Source organism: Diplotaxodon limnothrissa, linkage group LG17, assembly GCF_057381915.1.
Source record: "Diplotaxodon limnothrissa isolate DT_005_m linkage group LG17, D_limnothrissa_male_GT1.1, whole genome shotgun sequence".
Lineage (NCBI taxonomy): Eukaryota > Metazoa > Chordata > Actinopteri > Cichliformes > Cichlidae > Diplotaxodon > Diplotaxodon limnothrissa.
In genome coordinates, this window is record NC_140612.1 from 9,767,317 (window position 1) to 9,785,775 (window position 18,459).

Sequence of the window (18,459 nt, forward strand, 5' to 3'; positions counted from 1 at the left end):
AACATCCAAAGTAAAACCAACTGAAACTTTTATGAAGTGAAAAATCTACCTTTCCTCTCCAGACGGCACAAGGATGGGAAGATCAGAACGGACTGAAAACACATCACATCCTATCAGGACATTCCTTTGGTGTTTGTTTTGGACTTCCTTTATCAAATAGGATTTAATCTCTGCTGATAAGCTGCTCAAAAAGTAGTTGTTGGCACTCCGGTGAGAATATTTTGCTATGAAAAATTGAGCTATTTGATGTGTGAATGTGTGTGAGTGTATGTGGTTATTCCTTTGTGCTGGTACACCGGCCACTTTTATTAGCAGCAACAGTAACGCTGTTATCTCAGTGAAGGGACACGTAATCTCTTGTGAGGAATGCCACATTGGTACCCACACAGAGAAAAGAGGACAATTTCCCCAAATGTAATCACAGAGGCCCCCGTTGTCTAAATGCAGAGCTGTCAAAAATATTTAGTCAGTGGTGACTTGGCTATTTAATATTTGTTTTGCTATATAAACACTGTAGAAAATTAAGACTGTGCTTTTTAACAGCTTTAACCATGTTACAATTAGGAGATGGAAACTAAACCAAAAATCACAGCATCATCAATACTGCAGCTCAATAGAAGCTGAAGCAAAAGAGCATCAAGAAAACCCCTGAAGTGAAGCTGAAACTAAATTAAAATCGGATCATTTCCCTAATTGGCAACCTCATTCTCTAGTTTCTTCCTCTGTATAACAAAATAAGACTAAATAGTTCTACAAGCAACAGTCGCAAACTAAATTTCACAGAGTTGTTTTTGTTAAGTGTCTCCACACAAAAATAAAATGAGTCATATCTTCAATATCGTCAAAAAAATATCAAACTTATCTGTTTTTCTGGATCCAGGTGAATTAATCATAACAGTGTGGCAGAAGTATGTAGTCCCAGACTGCCCTCTTTTATCTTGTTACTGCTCTTTGCATTTACATGGCAGTGAATGCAAAAAATAACAGTGGCCTCTGATGAATACTGACATGGAAGGGTATATATATATATATTAAAATATTCACTGTTGCAGATGTATATCTATTTGTAGCTATATCACTATGAACTGTCTGGTGGATCAGGATGCTTGCACAAGAAAGATCCTCTGATACATTAACTGTTTGACTGGTGCAGCTGTTGTACACTATGGTTTTTTTCTTTAGTTTTAAAATATAGGACAGAAAAGGATTAGTTAAGTAATTCACTGCCATGAAGGAAATCCTCAATAGCACCTGTACTTCAAAGAAAAGACCCAGAGTATTACAGTAATTGGGTGTAACATGTATATCTGCTAGCTTCATATCAGGAGACAGGCTTGAGCACTCAGATGCACCAGAGTTTTAAAATCCTTAGTGCCATGCATGTAGACTTTCCATCTCTAGCCTCTTAGGAGAGTGAGTGCACAGTTTAGTTGAACAAGTTAGCCAAAGTACACAACCGTTATTACCTGGGAGCCTGTAGGTCTATGCACATTGAGAGCATTAGACACAACAGACTGTACAGCATCTAATCTTGTCTCCTGTCGTAAGCCATAGTAGAAGTAGGATCAGTGCCTCTTCTAGATTAACTCTTATACATCTTGTATCAATATCTGCACAAAGTGTCATCAGTGTATGGTGTTTTAACTATACGTCAGTGTTCTGTCTTTACGTTCCCGTGCTCTGCATGACTATGCTGTCGTTTTTAGCTGTGACAAGCTTTGCAGAGCCTGACACATTGTAATGTTTTCTCCTCACTTGAGCTGTACCATCTTCTAATCCATTTCCACGCTGAAGGAGGGATGTTGCTTGCCATTTACTACGTAGGACTTAATTTCATTTGTTTGAAGAAGAGATGTCTGCATAAGCATCAGTGTATATGATATAAATGTAAATCAGTGTTATTTTGGTTTGATGTTGATCACATGTAATGAACGCAGCTGTTTTTGAATCTTTCATTGCTGATATTGTGCCATATTTTTGTTAAGATTTTTGTTTCTAAAAGTCTTTCACTACATATGACTGTTATGTGTATGATTTATGGTGACCGGTTGTTTTGTTTTGTAAAGTAAAAATCCCTTGTTTTACCTGTGTAAAACAGGTATGTTCATCTCGGTACCTAACATGTTGTTACAAACATGGTTGCTTCTTCTCTTCTGTGAAGCTGTTGTCTACAAAACTAAGGTGTATTCTTCTGTATAGTGATGTTCCGACACTGTCCAGTGTGTTCCCTGTTAAAGACTTGTTCTTTTGACCAACATTTGCTTCTTTAACAAGTGTACTGGATGCTTAAAATGTCTACAGTAGAATAAAATGATTTAATGTTCACTAGCCTGTGCTTTTGTCCTTTTGATGTGTGTAGACGGTGCAGTAATGACAATCTGAAGTTTTTCTCATATTTATTATGAACTCAGTAATCACACTGACATATACCTGGAAAACATCCTCCACATCAATCATTTTCCTCCCAGTCTTCCTCTTGCTCAGCACTGTGGCTGTGCAGACTGGCCTCTGGATACCCACTGTCATCCAAATTGTAGTCATCTTCCTTTTCTTCCTGGTCTGAGAATCCCAATGAAGCGTCACAGTCACAAACACAGAAACATTCATGCAACGAACACAAGAACTGCAATGACAAGCTGCATGGTTAGCTGACGATGCATGTGAGCTGTGAAAGGGAAGTGAGCAAAGCACTCTGTGGTCAATGTGGCTAAAATGATTCTTGTGAGCAGTGAATACAAGTTGATGATCTCTGCTGCACAACCTCTTAGTACTGCATTTGTGTGGAAGGCTGCAATACCCTTCCACACAAATACACTTAATACTGTCACTGCTGACACTATTGAAGTTTTAGTCAGTATGAGTTATGCAAAGGGGTGGAGAACAGTTTCTGGCCATCCATAGGATTATTTCATCGAGGCTTGACATGTGTGTTCTGACTTAATCGAGTAAGTGCAAAAGTTTTGAGCCACCCTCCTTTCTCTATATTATGCTAGGAAGATGGGAAATCTGTAGAAACATACATGGAAATACGGTAAATACAGTTTGTGGACTTCTACTGAGCTTTAAAATCAATATTTGGCACCTTTATTCTTCAACTTGTGTTATCTTTGGCATTTTTCATAGATTTAACTACAGAAAATGAGAGGAGGGCATGTTTTTGTGACTGACTGCTAATAATAAAGTGCCTAGAGATACAAATTAATAACAATTTTTGTAATTAAATTTATTAACTTAAGTTTCTTTATCAAGCTGTCTTGTTGTGCCTTTTTATTAGACAACACTGGTTCATCCCTTGAGTTAGGTGCCTTTTTGATGCTTGAATGATTCACAGTTCAGAACTTGAATGAGTGGGGGGGAAAGGAGCCAATGTCCGAAGAATAACTTTGAAAGACCGTCAGAAAGCTTGGAGAACTATTCCTCAAGACCACTTTAAAAATGTAAAAGAAAGTCTGGCTCCTTGGAAGTAAAATATAAAGAAATAAGGTGTGGCTCTGGATTTTCACACAGTACGGTACATAACACGCATTTGCTTGAGACAGCAGATTCATTTACAGAGGGTTGTTTGTCAGCACAAGACCTGAGGCTCTATTTGTGCCACATCAACTTGAGCCTCCATTAGCCTTGCTAATTGTCTGATATGCACCAGTGCATATGAGACAGGTCAATGATGAAAAACATCAGATTTTAATTTTGGACTTAAGCCAGACTCTTTTACATTCATTATTATGCAGCACGAGATGATTAGAGTCAAACTTACATCAACGAATGAAGAAAATATTCATATTCACAGAAAAATTAACACAATCTAAAAACCACTTCAAACGTTTAGTGAAGCACAAAGAAAATGAATCAAACAATACCTTGTTCCCAGTGATTTATTAGCACAGCAGAGCTATCCTGGCTCAGTTTAATGTTCGGCTCATCCATCAGCAGATGTTTGAGATTACCAAGGCTTCCACTTAGCACACTGACTTTAGGACAGCAGGACCACAGCACATCCAGTGGTACAGCCACAATCCTATTAGTACACACAAAAAGGTCAATAAAGAAAAACTCATAAAATAAAACGCTGGGAGATGCTGCCTCTCCTTAATACCACATACTGGCATCCTCCTGAGGAAGCTCACCTGCATGATGTACAGGACCCCTGTTTTTCAGCACTGTCTGATGCACCACTCCATTCCATTAAATCTTTCATCTCCTCTGCACATGCTGTAGGTATACAGTTTGGTGCATTTTAAACAAACGTGTTTAAATAAGATGATAAAACAATGCTTTTCACCCTGTCTGCTTCATCTGACAGGAATTCCTCACCTCCTCCCTCAGTTTGACACAGTGCAACTGCATCACATATCCCGTCGGCCTGTTCCTCCATCCATCTATTCTTTAGTTTTTCTGCCCCGTACAGCACTTCACTCACCAGAACCCTGTGCAAGATGTTGTTGTCGCACAGGCTGGGGTAGTTTACTCTGTAAAGCTGACAGAGCAGAGGAAAAAGCACAGGTCAAAAGTCAAAGGAAGCAGGCAGCATCACAGAAACCTGTATGAAACAGAAACCTGGGGAAGCATATATTCAGGATAAAAGCTCTAATGCTGTTGATTAATACCACAAAGTTATTATTAGAGAGGTATAGAAATGTAATTTTTGCTTAATCACTATTAATCACGCTGGTGTTACATGTTTGTCCAGCTGTTTGCAATTTTAAGCAGCCACCAGCAGAGGGCGGTAAATACTGTCATTTCATACCAGTTTAAAAGCAATCTACTGCATCATCAAATATTGCTTTTACCTCTGGTTTGCTAGGTGTATTCAAATCACTGGAATGACTAATTAATAAAAACTGATGAGGAAGTAACTAATGTGCATTCATCAAATATTTTCACATGTACATTTTCATCAAAAATGCAAATAAAAAAAAGATCTATGTATCTATCCATCCATCCCTCCCTCCCTTCTGGCATGACCCAGAAAACACAGAGGATGTTTCAGTAGACAAATAAGTTAGAGGACAATGGGAGACAAGGCTTAAAAGACTTGACAGGACTGAAGACATGGGTTACAGCTGTTTCCTGTTTACCAGATGGCAGTATGAATCGATGATCACATAAATCAAAAAGACCAGCTGCAGCAGCTAATAATATTAATAGTGCATAATTCCAATAGTAGCAGCTCAGGAAATGCTAGTGAAAACACAAATACCACAGCACTATCACTAATGCTTTTTGTTTGTACTACAGAAATAATTAGCTTTTCCATTTGTACTAATATTGAAATATACTTACCAATGTATATGGAAACAAATCCTCTGCATCGTTGACGAGCAACGTCTTGCAGCAATCTCTCCCCCCGAGCTGGTAAAACACACCGATCTGGGTACAGAACCCAACTGCCTCCTGTTGGCCCTGTGGGGCTTTTCCAACACCAGTGAACTCCACCTCATAGCCGTAGTCCAAACACACCTTCATAGCCCTGAGAAGGGATGCAGTTTAAATTTGTGTTGTATGCTCAGTAGGGGATAGGTTCCTACAGTGTTTCAGGATGAATTTATTTGCATGACTAAAAAAAAGTTAATGTACCAGGATCTAAACTCTGCTCTGGTCCATTCAAATTTGTGGTCGCTGTGCCTGTAACAGGACACTCCAGGCATGAAGATGTTGAACTCAGAGTTTGGGGTGCTGATGATGACCATCTTTGGGGTCATGTAACCAAATACCACCTCAGAGAAGAGCTCCACATCAGCAGGAGTGAGGTGCTCAATGCTGCACACACAGACAGATAGAAAACACAGTTACAAGAAGCAGCACAGAGTGACGAGCATAAAAGCAAAGAAAGAAAAAACATTTGTAATGATGAACAGAACGCAAAAGAGTGAGGAGAATGCAGCAGCTTACAGCTCTATACTGGTGACCAGATCAAATCCTTTGAAGCGGGCGTCTTTTTGGGTCACTGAGCCCTGGTACAGCTCAACGCACAGCTGATCGTAACTTGGCTCCAGGTAGTCAGTTGATATAGGAGCTAATCCATGCCTAAAGAAACATTCAAGCAGAGCCTGCACATTACTGTGCTGCCTGGTGCTTTCATCTTTATTGAAGACAATAATCAGAGCAAGACTTTAAGATCATTTTAAATTACTAACTTTCAACCAGTTTTTAAAGTTAAACTTAACTGGTCTCCCGTCTCAGAGGCGGGGGTTTTTTTTGTTGTTTTTTTAATCATTCCAATCTTTATGACCGTCACTTGATTTGTTCTCACTGATGTCACACTGTTTTCCATTTCTGCTTTAATTAGTGTTTTTTAAATGTTCTGAGGTCCCAGAGGACTCAGTCAAAAGGAAGCAGATGGAAGCAGACAATGTCAGCGAATGCTGAATGTTGACTGGGCCAGAATAGAGAAGATTTTCTTATACAGGGAGTGCAGAATTATTAGGCAAATGAGTATTTTGTCCACATCATCCTCTCCATGCATGTTGTCTTACTCCAAGCTGTATAGGCTCGAAAGCCTACTACCAATTAAGCATATTAGGTGATGTGCATCTCTGTAATGAGAAGGGGTGTGGTCTAATGACATCAACACCCTATATCAGGTGTGCATAATTATTAGGCAACGTCCTTTCCTTTGGCAAAATGGGTCAAAAGAAGGACTTGACAGGCTCAGAAAAGTCAAAGATAGTGAGATATCTTGCAGAGGGATGCAGCAGTCTCAAAATTGCAAAGCTTCTGAAGCGTGATCATCGAACAATCAAGCGTTTCATTCAAAATAGTCAACAGGGTCGCAAGAAGCGTGTGGAAAAACCAAGGCGCAAAATAACTGCCCATGAACTGAGAAAAGTCAAGCGTGCAGCTGCCAAGATGCCACTTGCCACCAGTTTGGCCATATTTCAGAGCTGCAACATCACTGGAGTGGCCAAAAGCACAAGGTGTGCAATACTCAGAGACATGGCCAAGGTAAGAAAGGCTGAAAGACGACCACCACTGAACAAGACACACAAGCTGAAACGTCAAGACTGGGCCAAGAAGTATCTCAAGACTGGTTTTTCTAAGGTTTTATGGACTGATGAAATGAGAGTGAGTCTTGATGGGCCAGATGGATGGGCCCGTGGCTGGATTGGTAAAGGGCAGAGAGCTCCAGTCCGACTCAGACGCCAGCAAGGTGGAGGTGGAGTACTGGTTTGGGCTGGTATCATCAAAGATGAGCTTGTGGGGCCTTTTTGGGTTGAGGATGGAGTCAAGCTCAACTCCCAGTCCTACTGCCAGTTTCTGGAAGACACCTTCTTCAAGCAGTGGTACAGGAAGAAGTCTGCATCCTTCAAGAAAAACATGATTTTCATGCAGGACAATGCTCCATCACATGCGTCCAAGTACTCCACAGCGTGGCTGGCAAGAAAGGGTATAAAAGAAGAAAAACTAATGACATGGCCTCCTTGTTCACCTGATCTGAACCCCATTGAGAACCTGTGGTCCATCATCAAATGTGAGATTTACAAGGAGGGAAAACAGTACACCTCTCTGAACAGTGTCTGGGAGGCTGTGGTTGCTGCTGCACGCAATGTTGATGGTGAACAGATCAAAACACTGACAGAATCCATGGATGGCAGGCTTTTGAGTGTCCTTGCAAAGAAAGGTGGCTATATTGGTCGCTGATTTGTTTTTGTTGTGTTTTTGAATGTCAGAAATGTATATTTGTGAATGTGGAGATGTTATATTGGTTTCACTGGTAAAAATAAATAATTGAAATGGGTATATATTTGTTTTTTGTTAAGTTGCCTAATAATTGTGCACAGTAATAGTCACCTGCACACACAGATATCCCCCTAAAATAGCTAAAACTAAAAACTACTTCCAAAAACATTCAGCTTTGATATTAATGAGTTTTTTGGGTTCATTGAGAACATGGTTGTTGTTCAATAATAACATTATTCCTCAAAAATACAACTTGCCTAATAATTCTGCACTCCCTGTACAAGTCGAGTTTTTATCATTTAAAAAGGTTTAGCTTTTGTTTGGTTTTTATTAGTTTCAGTGTTAGTTTTACACTATGTACTTATCATTTTATTTAAGACAAATGCAAGAGGTGGGGATTTGTGAAAATCAGCAATGTTACGATATAACCAACAGGACTCTTTGAAAGCAGCTGACTCACAGGCCTGAAGACATCCAAAGCCTCAAAAACGTCGATCAAACCTTCATCTTGTAGTTTGTGATAACAAATTTTACCAAATTAAATACCCACTCTAAGGATATTTACTCTACAGAAATATTTTAGTGATCTCATAAAGTCGTTTCAGTCAATTTTTTTTGCAAAGGTCTAGGCTACGTCCACACGTACCCGGGTATTTTTGAAAACGCAGATTTTTCTATGCGTTTGCACCTTGCGTCCACACGTAAACGGCGTTTTCGGTCACTGAAAATGGAGATTTTTAAAAACTCCGGCCAGGATGGATATTTTTGAAAACTCCGTTTTTGCATTTATGTGTGGACAAGAAAAACGGAGAAAATGCAGCGTCAAAGATGTGGCGCACATTGTGACGTCACAATGTGCGCCACGTTATTGTTTCGGTGAAATAGTCAAAGGAGCTTGCAAAGAAAAGCGTCTGGACTTCTTTAAGTTGCTTGAAGACGTTTCACCTCTCATCCGAGAAGCTTCTTCAGTTCTAAGGTCAAATGGTGGAGAGTCCCAGATATAACCTAGTGGGAGTAACCCCCCACAGAGGGACAAAAGGACCCCCTGATGATCCTCTAATCGCCTGAGCCAAGGTGTGAAACTGGGCGTGGGTCCCAATCAGCCAGAGTTTCGGGTATGTTCATAGTGAAACCTGGCCCCACCTTATCATGCGAATTCCTGAGGTCAGATGGCCCAGGATGTGAGTGGGCGTTAAGGCGTCTGGGAAGGGATCTCAAAACTGGATTATAGATGGCAGAGAGTTGGTGTCGTAAACCCCCGCCTCTGTTCAAAGATGGTCGCTCACAGTGGACATAGATGGCTTTCACTCCTCTTTCAAACCATCTGTCCTCTCTGTCCAAAATGTGAACATTGGCATCCTCGAAAGAGTGTCCTTTATCCTTAAGATGCAGATGGACTGCTGAGTCTAAGGTGGGGCCAGGTTTCACAATGAACACACCCGAAACTCTGGCTGATTGGGACCCACGCCCAGTTTCACACCTTGGCTCAGGCGATTAGAGGATCATCAGGGGGTCCTTTTGTCCCTCTGTGGGGGGATACTCCCACTAGGTTTATATCTGGGACTCTCCACCATTTGACCTTAGAACTGAAGAAGCTTCTCGGATGAGAGGTGAAACGTCTTCAAGCAACTTAAAGAAGTCCAGACGCTTTTCTTCGCAAGCTCCTTTGACTACGATGACCTGGATGACTGAGAACCTTCACAGACGTTTCGGTGAAATGAATTTCTATAATACTGTTAATTGTACTCTCTGCAGTGGTTAAATGCTTACATATACACACAGTTACTGTCCCTCCACACATACGACTCGGTTCTGCTTCTATGCCCCATCCTTGTTTACTATTTCCCACCGAGGCTTCTAGACTTCTGATTGGCCAACATTTCTACACTGTTAGGAATATATCGCCACCTGTTGCTTTGGCATGTTCATAGCAGCGTTTTCCTTCATTTTTGAGTTTAAGTGTGGACGGGATTATTTTATAAAACGAAATGAAAAATCTCGACATAGCCTAGACAGACCTGTTGTCTCCGTTAACATGTTAAGAGGAATATATGTTGGTGCACTGATGCACAAGATTCGCCAAAGAATACACTTTAAATTACTTTAACCCCGCAGTCTAATCTTAACTCTCACCATTTGCGTGAACAGACATACATACATACATACATCCTTTTCTTGACTTTGGCACCGTTCACGTCCACTCCAACCAGAAGTTCAATTTCGTGGTGAAACTTGAGCATTTTGAGGAGGGTACACTCACCGCAGCCCAAGTCCACCACCTGGACAAAGGCACAGCGCAGACTCTCGGTTAAAGAAATTTAATAAGAAATTGTAAATACAGTGAACCCAAAGCGTTAAGAAAAGCCAAGGCAACGTAGTTTATTATGCACTATAGTAGCTAACTTAATTGGTTTGGTGAAAATGTTTGCTAACATAATTAGCTTTGGTGTAGTCAAACGTCGCTAAACGAAATTCTTGCTTTTAAGCTAAAGTTTTAAAAAATGTATTTTTCACGAAGACATTAGCGACCTTTTTAGGTTTGTTCCTCTTGACAAAATCGACGACAAATTGATGTCTCTGCTTGTGAAGCGGCGGACTGAACGTCAGATCCATCTTTGTCTCGTCTTAGAGTCCTGTAACCCCGCCCGCCGGCCACCAGAGGGCGCTGTTGTTATCGAGTCTGGAGCGTTTTTGGGGGGAGGGGAGGGTGAGCAAAGATGGTTCTGTTCTTACATTATTTAAAATATATCGGCAACACATGGCTTCAAAAGTGGTAGAGTTGTGGAAGTGCATCCAACTGGTCAAAATTTATTTATTTTTATATTAAATTAATAATTGTTGGCTTTGGAAAAATCCCTTAAAGCTTAATCGAGGCTTCAGCAGGCTTGAGCATGTCTTTGAAAGTAAAATATATGACTTATTTTTAAATATTTTTGCTTCTACTCCACATAATATAAGCAAAGCAATTATGTAGTAATACAAATGTCCATTTTCCACCACAAATATATCCCGTATTGTGCAAAAGCCTTGAGCCAACCTGCATTTCTTTACATTTTGCTATGGAAAATAGAAAAAACATACACACATACATGCTAATACAGTCTAAGGCATAAATTGAGTTTGTACAAGTCTAACAAGCCAGAATGTCAATATTTGGATGGATATGACCACTTTTTTTCTGCCTGAACTCTCTTAGGCAGTCTTGTTTTGTGATTTCTATAAGCTGTTGTCATTAACAGTTCTCCAGGCTTCTCAAAGGAAATTCAAAGCTCTTCTTTGGCTGTTGACAACCTTTTGCAAAGCTCCAGTTAAATATATAACGATAAAAGGTTAAAAAGTACTGCAGGGTCGCATTGAGCCATAGCTAAGCAGAGCAGTGTGTGGTGGAACGGGTGGAGAACCAAATGGGTTGCAGAGTGAAGAAGAGTGTGGAGCACCTTATTAATCCGAGCAAATGAATTGCAAATGGGATTCCAACACCAGAAGGGGGCCCCAAAGAGCGCTTGAAATGTCACACAAACCAGTTTGATAAATGTATATTTTGTGTGTGTTAAACATATACCAATATTATAGGGGGGGCATGCCAGGCAGAGATAGATGTATTATCAAGAATTTTCAGTATTCAATGTAAAAATAAAAAATAAAAAAAAACTATCAGAGAGGTTAACATTTTATGGAAATATGAAAATAACCATGCTTCCATATGCCCATTAAAAACAAAACGATACTTAAATATCCAGTAAGAGACATACAGCATGTGTATAAAAAAATATTTGTGTTATGGTGTATTCCTGTGTGAAAATGGATTGTGCTATGGACAATGGACTGCTGCATGGGCTGTACTGCAGAGGGTGCTTTTCTCTTACTGACTTGAGGTCTTGTGGACTTACAAAATCCAAACAAGAAGACCATTTTATTTCTATCTCTCTCTTAAAACACTGCTTGCAGCATCACTCACTGCAGCCACGAAAACCCCTAAACACATATAGTGAATGCAACTTTCCCACAGAGACAAGAATTCGTAATACAGTGTTTGAATACTTTCAGGTAACATACTGTTGTTCATATGATAAAACTTGACTGTCCTTAATTATCAGTTAGTTCTGATCCGTCAGGATCACCTCAGACAACTGAGGTGTCACACAGTCCCAGTTTTACACTGAAATAATTTATTTAAACAGAAACTGTTTTATCACAGCATTCAGAACATTTCATTTTGAAAGTTTTGAAACCCAAAAATAGACTTGTGAGGTTTATTATGTGCTCATTGTGCTGTGGGGCTTTACATAATACACAGTGGTCTGTCCCTCTAGGCCAGTTTATCCAAATGACCAAAGCTTCATACAGTGGGGCAAAAAAGTATTTAGTCAGCCACCGATTGTGCAAATTCCCCCACTTAAAATGATGACAGAGGTCAGTAATTTGCACCAGAGGTACACTTCAACTGTGAGAGACAGAATGTGAAAGAAAAATCCATGAATCCACATGGTAGGATTTGTAAAGAATTTATTTGTAAATTAGGGTGGAAAATAAGTATTTGGTCACCTCAAACAAGGAAAATCTCTGGCTCTCACAGACCTGTAACGTCTTCTGTAAGAAGCTTTTCTGTCCCCCACTCGTTACCTGTATGAATGGCACCTGTTTGAACTCATCATCTGTATAAAAGACACCTGTCCACAGCCTCAAACAGTCAGACTCCAAACTCCGCCATGGCCAAGACCAAAGAGCTTTCGAAGGACACCAGGAAAAGTATTGTAGACCTGCACCAGACTGGGAAGAGTGAATCTACAATAGGCAAGCAGCTTGGTGTGAAAAAATCAACTGTGGGAGCAATCATCAGAAAATGGAAGACATACAAGACCACTGATAATCTCCCTCGATCTGGGGCTCCACGCAAGATCTCATCCCGTGGGGTCAAAATGATCATGAGAACGGTGAGCAAAGATCCCAGAACCACACGGGGGGACCTGGTGAATGACCTGCAGAGAGCTGGGACCAAAGTAACAAAGGTCACCATCAGTAACACACTACAACGGCAGGGAATCAAATCCCGCAGTGCCAGACGTGTTCCGCTGCTGAAGCCAGTGCATGTCCAGGCCCGTCTGAAGTTTGCCAGAGAGCACATGGATGATACAGCAGAGGATTGGGAGAATGTCATGTGGTCAGATGAAACCAAAGTAGAACTTTTTGGTATAAACTCAACTCGTCGTGTTTGGAGGAAGAAGAATACTGAGTTGCATCCCAAGAACACCATACCTACTGTGAAGCATGGGGGTGGAAACATCATGCTATGGGGCTGTTTTTCTGCCAAGGGGACAGGACGACTGATCCGTGTTAAGGACAGAATGAATGGGGCCATGTATCGTGAGATTTTGAGCCAAAACCTCCTTCCATCAGTGAGAACTTTGAAGATGAAACGAGGCTGGGTCTTCCAACATGACAATGATCCAAAACACACCGCCCGGGCAACAAAGGAGTGGCTCCGTAAGAAGCATTTGAAAGTCCTGGAGTGGCCTAGCCAGTCTCCAGACCTCAACCCCATAGAAAATCTGTGGCGGGAGTTGAAAGTCCGTGTTGCTCGGCGACAGCCCCAAAACATCACTGCTCTCGAGAAGATCTGCATGGAGGAATGGGCCAAAATACCAGCTACTGTGTGTGCAAACCTGGTAAAGACCTATAGTAAACGTTTGACCTCTGTTATTGCCAACAAAGGTTATGTTACAAAGTATTGAGTTGTATTTTTGTTATTGACCAAATACTTATTTTCCACCCTGATTTACGAATAAATTCTTTACAAATCCTACCATGTGGATTCATGGATTTTTTTTTTTCACATTCTGTCTCTCACAGTTGAAGTGTACCTCTGGTGCAAATTACTGACCTCTGTCATCATTTTAGGTGGGGGAACTTGCACAATCGGTAGCTGACTAAATACTTTTTTGCCCCACTGTATATACCAGATGCTGCCAGGCTTCAGTTGCATCATTTCCTTTCACAGTATATCACTGCGCTTTACCACATTTGGGAAATACGGAACAGCTGTGAGGCACATGAACAGGAATCATACATTGTCTTGATTTCCTTCCAGCACACTAGTAAGTTATGATAATAGTTGTGTTTGATGTTTAACGCACAAATGATAAAGCATGAACAAACTATAGATAATACTAGTAGTGCTGAGGTGGGCAGGACTGGTGCTGGCGGGGGGCCCAAATCAAATTCTACTTAAGGTCAAAATGACCCTCCTGGTTGTTCTAAGTGTTAAAGCTATCCATGTATCTGCCTGTCAGTGCATAAATCCCAGTGAAGACCTCTGATTTTGAGTATGAGAAAATACAGATTACTTCTGTAATTTGGATTAGCATTTTTTGAATAAATAGTGACATAATGTAATGTCTTCTGTTGTTTATCTGAAGTTGTTCTAAAATAATCTTCAGACTTGCACAGGCCCTGATATGTAAAGCTTCAGAGTTAAAAGATGGTGTGCTTTCCAAGTTGGAAAAAATGAAACTCCAGATTAGATTTGTTTTGTGTGTTTTCAACCTTTTTTTTATTCTTTAATTTCTGGGATTGTTCAAAAGCATCTGTCGGCGTGTTTACAATCTGAGAAGTCACATAGTACATCAAAAAGATCAGATACTGCATGACTTTACAAATATAGCTTTATAAATTACCATTTTATTTGTTTACACTACATTTTTCATCAATCATGCAGAGAATCGAATAACCTACCCCAAAAATATAAGCATGTTTTTGATAAATACTGTATAATTTCAGCAGAGCTACATTTATGCAAATATACAAACTACTCCCACAGAAAATTCAGAAGCATTTAAATCTATAAGTGGTTGTTAGGTTTGATCATCATCTCTTTGTGACATTTAAGAAACATAATTTTATCATGACTTTGTATGTGTGATTACTTCCTTTTCACAATTATCTTCCTAAAGTATGTGTACGATCAAACCAGCATGAGTTGTGTTATGGATGCTACAAAGTGGCATATGATAGTATTTCTGTTTAGTCCAGTGTCTATTTAAGTGAATTTGTGTGTATGCGTGCATGTGTGTGTGTGTCACTAAGAGCCCACTAGAGCATCAGTGTTTCTGCACTTGGACTGGGAGTAGCTGCTTTGGTTGATGGCATTTTTGGCTGCCACCCTGACGCAGTAGGTGGTCTGGGGTTTGAGATCAGTCTCTGTGTAAGAGTCACCTTCCACTCTTCGAACTCTCGCCGGCTTGCTGGCTTTTCCCTTTATCTGCTCCTCCTCAATCATAAGTGTGTACTCGGTGGCACCCGTCACTGTCGTCCAACTCACATGCAAAGAAACTCCAGTTACTGTTAATGTCAGCACCTCTGGGATTTCAAGATCTAACGGAGACAGAGGGAAGTGAGTGACAGCTGATTGATTACATGAGCAACACTATCTTGATGCTGTTTTACACCAATACAAACAGACTAACCCTCTTCTAAACTGGCATAGAACTGAACAAATTCCAGGTCTCTTCTTCTGCGAGTTGTCACTGGACCTGAGGAAGATGCGGAAAGCACTCGTAAGAAAATGTCTCAAAGAGGGTTGTGTTAAATAGCAATATATAGAAAAAGAACCAACCACATTTAATTTTTAGTGGCATTATACAAAGTTATAAAGAATTACATAAAACACAAAGGAGTGTAGAAACATTTAAATCTGTTTTCCTAAGTTGCGTGCAGGCTGCAGACCACTGCTGTCTGTCTGACCTGTAATGTTTTGGCTGGGATTGCTCTCCCCTACAGCATTGCTAGCTGTCACTATAGTTGCATTAGGATCGAAGTCGGTTAGCTGGCAGGAAAGTTCGGTGGTGTTGCATAGTTTTACACGGGTTCCTCTCGATACGTTGTAGACCGTGTAACTGGTAGCAAACACTGAAGCATTCCAGAATAGGACAGCAGACTGCCTGTTGCCAGTGTACATCACACTCTGTGGAGCACACGGGGCTGGGAAGGAAACAGTGAAAATGCTGTTAACCGAAGGAAAGGATAATGCTACAGTTAAAATTTTATCTATACTGTAATGTCAGGCTTTTGTTATTATTGCATTTGATGTATAAATCGCTATAACTTGAGGCTGACATTATGGTATAAGTTTAGTTTAATTCAAAATAAATCAGTTTAATTTAATTTATATAGCGCCAAGTCACAAATAATTGCCTCAAAGTGCATTATATTGTAAAGACCTTACAATAACACAGAAAACCCCCAACAATCAAACAATCCCCCTATGAACATGCACTTTGGCAACAGTGGGAAGGAAAAACTCCCTTTTAATAGGAAGAGACCTCCAGCAGAACCAGGGAACTGCAGCCATCTGCATTTGCATAAACATCCATGCAAAAACACATCCTGTTCCATTTAAAGTCTACAAATGAGAACAGAAAGTTACCTGTTAGTGCAGTAATGGGACTCGATGGCTTGCCGATACCAGCTGAGTTCTTGGCACGCACTGTGATGTTAAAAGCAGTGCTACAAGGCACTGGAAATTCAAAGTATGGCCTGGGTAGCCAATAAGAAGAGACAGTCATCAAGGCTTGTGGGTTGTTTTCAATCTGACCGCTGATTTCCGCCAAATAATCAACATCAGGACATGTAACTTTGCTCCATGATATCATGGCCCAGTATAACCTGTCTATCCTCTGCATACGGACATTCACACGAGAAGGAGGGCACGGGACTGAAGAAGAAGGAAGAAGCATTTTATCAATAACACTGCAAATTGACCATAAATGTAGGAGTAGAAACACATTAAACACTTTTTTCCCCCAAACTTGTGGTTAAATATAAATGTTTGACTTACCTGCTCCGGCCTGCAGAGGTGAGCTGAATGAGCTGTTGCAGATGCTGTTAGAGGCTGTCACAGAGAAATTGTAAATGCCACCGCACTCCAGCCCTTTGAAGGTGCAGGAGGGATTGCTGCTGTTACAGAACAGGGCGACTCCATTCGTGGATTGTGCAAAGCTAAAATACTCCACAGCACCCGTGCTTTTGTTCCACGACATGGCAGCCGAGTTGGTCTGACAGTCAATATCCACCGCGATATCAGAGGGCGCACAGGGCACTGATGGGAAGGAGAGAGAGGATTCCTGTTAGGGGAACGTAGCATGCAGCCCAATTTCTAAACGCAGTTTTTTAGAAATGTTGAATCTAAAAAACAGGATACCCTTTTCAGTAACACAAACTAATCAAAAGACTTGAAGAAGTAAAGCTCAATAAGATGACAGAAAATAACTGATCAGTTATTTGTACCTGTTTTAAAGGATGAACTGCTGGGATAGCTGGTACAGTTCTCCCCTCTGGCAGTGATGCTTAAATTGTACAGCTGACCACAGTGAAGATCAACCAAAGAGCAGTTGTTCACTGAGGTGTTGCAGGTTGCCACGTGTCCATCTCGAGTTGTGGCTATCAGCTGGTATGATGTGGGCACCAGAGAGTCCGCCCATCTCACTTTGGCCCCAGCGTCCTTGCACGATGGTACCACTGTTACATTGGCTGGGACGCAAGGTGCTAAAGAAGACAGAGTTATCTGATTCAAATCTCTGTGGGTGTTTGTACTGAAACTCTACTGTAGTTTAGCAGACAAATCTGGGAAGCTGAAGAATACCTGTTTGGATCTTCTTTGGAGGGCTTCTGAAGCTGCTGCACTTATCAGAGGAAGTTGCTACTATGACGCTGTAGTGCATGCCGCAGTGAACATTCTGGAGTACACATGAAGTGGAGGTACTGTTACAGGTAACAACAGAGTTGTCATCACCTTCAGCTGTGACCACATAGACTGGTGTCCCTTCAGTCACCTTCCATTCAACTAGGATGGTGTCACTGTTGCATTGGCTCATTGCACTGATGGATGTTAGAGTGCAAGGACCTACAGAAAAGAATTCAAACCAATAATTAGAAAAAGGAAAAATCCTTTCCAATGTCTAATCTGTCACAAATGATAAAACAGCTGAAAACAAGCTGAAAAGATATAGATAGCAGGCCTCACCCAGAGATGTCAGTGGTCAAAATACTTTGCAAAAACCTCACAAAAACACACAAAACACCACACACTTAACAGAGAGGGATCCAGAGTGCAGAGATTCCTGCTAAATACCTGTCTCAAGCTCAAAGGTGGCATTGTCAATACTGCTGCAGTGCTTGTTGATAGCCTTGAGCTTAAAGGTGTAAAGTGTCCCACAGTTCAAATCCTGGACTTTACAGGGAGATGAGGTGGTAGTGCAGCTGGAGTTGTGACCATTGGCTGCTCGGGCCAGCACAAAGTAACTGGTTGCTCCCATCGAGTCGTCCCACGTCACCCAGGCACTGTTTGATATGCAGTCCAGACTACCCTTAATGTTCCTGGGTATGCATGGAGCTATTAAAGGTGAAAGGCAAAATAATGAGCAAGTTGCTCCAGAGGAGATCCACATTTAATTCAACATAAAAGAAAAAATGATGGAAAGCATATCTATTTCTAAACTTCCAGTAGCACCCACCGGTTAACATCCTGTGAAAAATCTGTGGCTTAAGCCGAAGATCAGGCAAAACATTAATGCGCATGGTAAATGTAATATATATATATTTAATCATCTACAGATGTTCACTGGCACCATAAGCTCAGCTTCTTATTTCAACATGTTGAACTGCAGTTATGCGCCGGGACTCCTCCCACTTCCCACATCTGGAAACTCTCTATAACACCATCTCTAAAGAAATGTTACATACATGGTTTGCTGGCTTTTGCACCTGATGGTCCAGCTGTTGTCA

General features: G+C 40.9%; 2 protein-coding genes across 2 annotated transcripts in view; both read right to left on the reverse strand.

Annotated features, from left to right (window-relative positions):
• Nucleotides 1-2,449: 2,449 nt before the first annotated feature.
• henmt1 (HEN methyltransferase 1) lies at nt 2,450-10,293 on the reverse strand. The gene is made up of 9 exons (XM_085376475.1): nt 10,210-10,293; nt 9,847-9,959; nt 5,893-6,027; nt 5,578-5,760; nt 5,284-5,470; nt 4,315-4,477; nt 4,128-4,212; nt 3,861-4,018; nt 2,450-2,559 (listed from the first exon to the last, which is right to left on the reverse strand). The coding sequence occupies exons 1-9, from the start codon at nt 10,291-10,293 to the stop codon at nt 2,450-2,452; spliced, it is 1,218 nt and encodes a 405-aa protein (XP_085232601.1).
• A 4,465-nt stretch (nt 10,294-14,758) lies between these two features.
• The window catches only part of fndc7b (fibronectin type III domain containing 7b), a 41,813-nt gene continuing 38,112 nt past the window's right edge, over nt 14,759-18,459 (reverse strand). The window contains exons 52-59 of the mRNA XM_085376622.1: nt 17,807-18,067; nt 17,318-17,578; nt 16,963-17,220; nt 16,514-16,774; nt 16,103-16,390; nt 15,421-15,657; nt 15,144-15,209; nt 14,759-15,051 (exon numbers count right to left, since the gene is read on the reverse strand). Of these exons, the coding sequence (XP_085232748.1) occupies nt 14,759-15,051; nt 15,144-15,209; nt 15,421-15,657; nt 16,103-16,390; nt 16,514-16,774; nt 16,963-17,220; nt 17,318-17,578; nt 17,807-18,067 (1,925 nt within the window). The remainder of the gene's footprint in view (nt 15,052-15,143; nt 15,210-15,420; nt 15,658-16,102; nt 16,391-16,513; nt 16,775-16,962; nt 17,221-17,317; nt 17,579-17,806; nt 18,068-18,459) is intronic.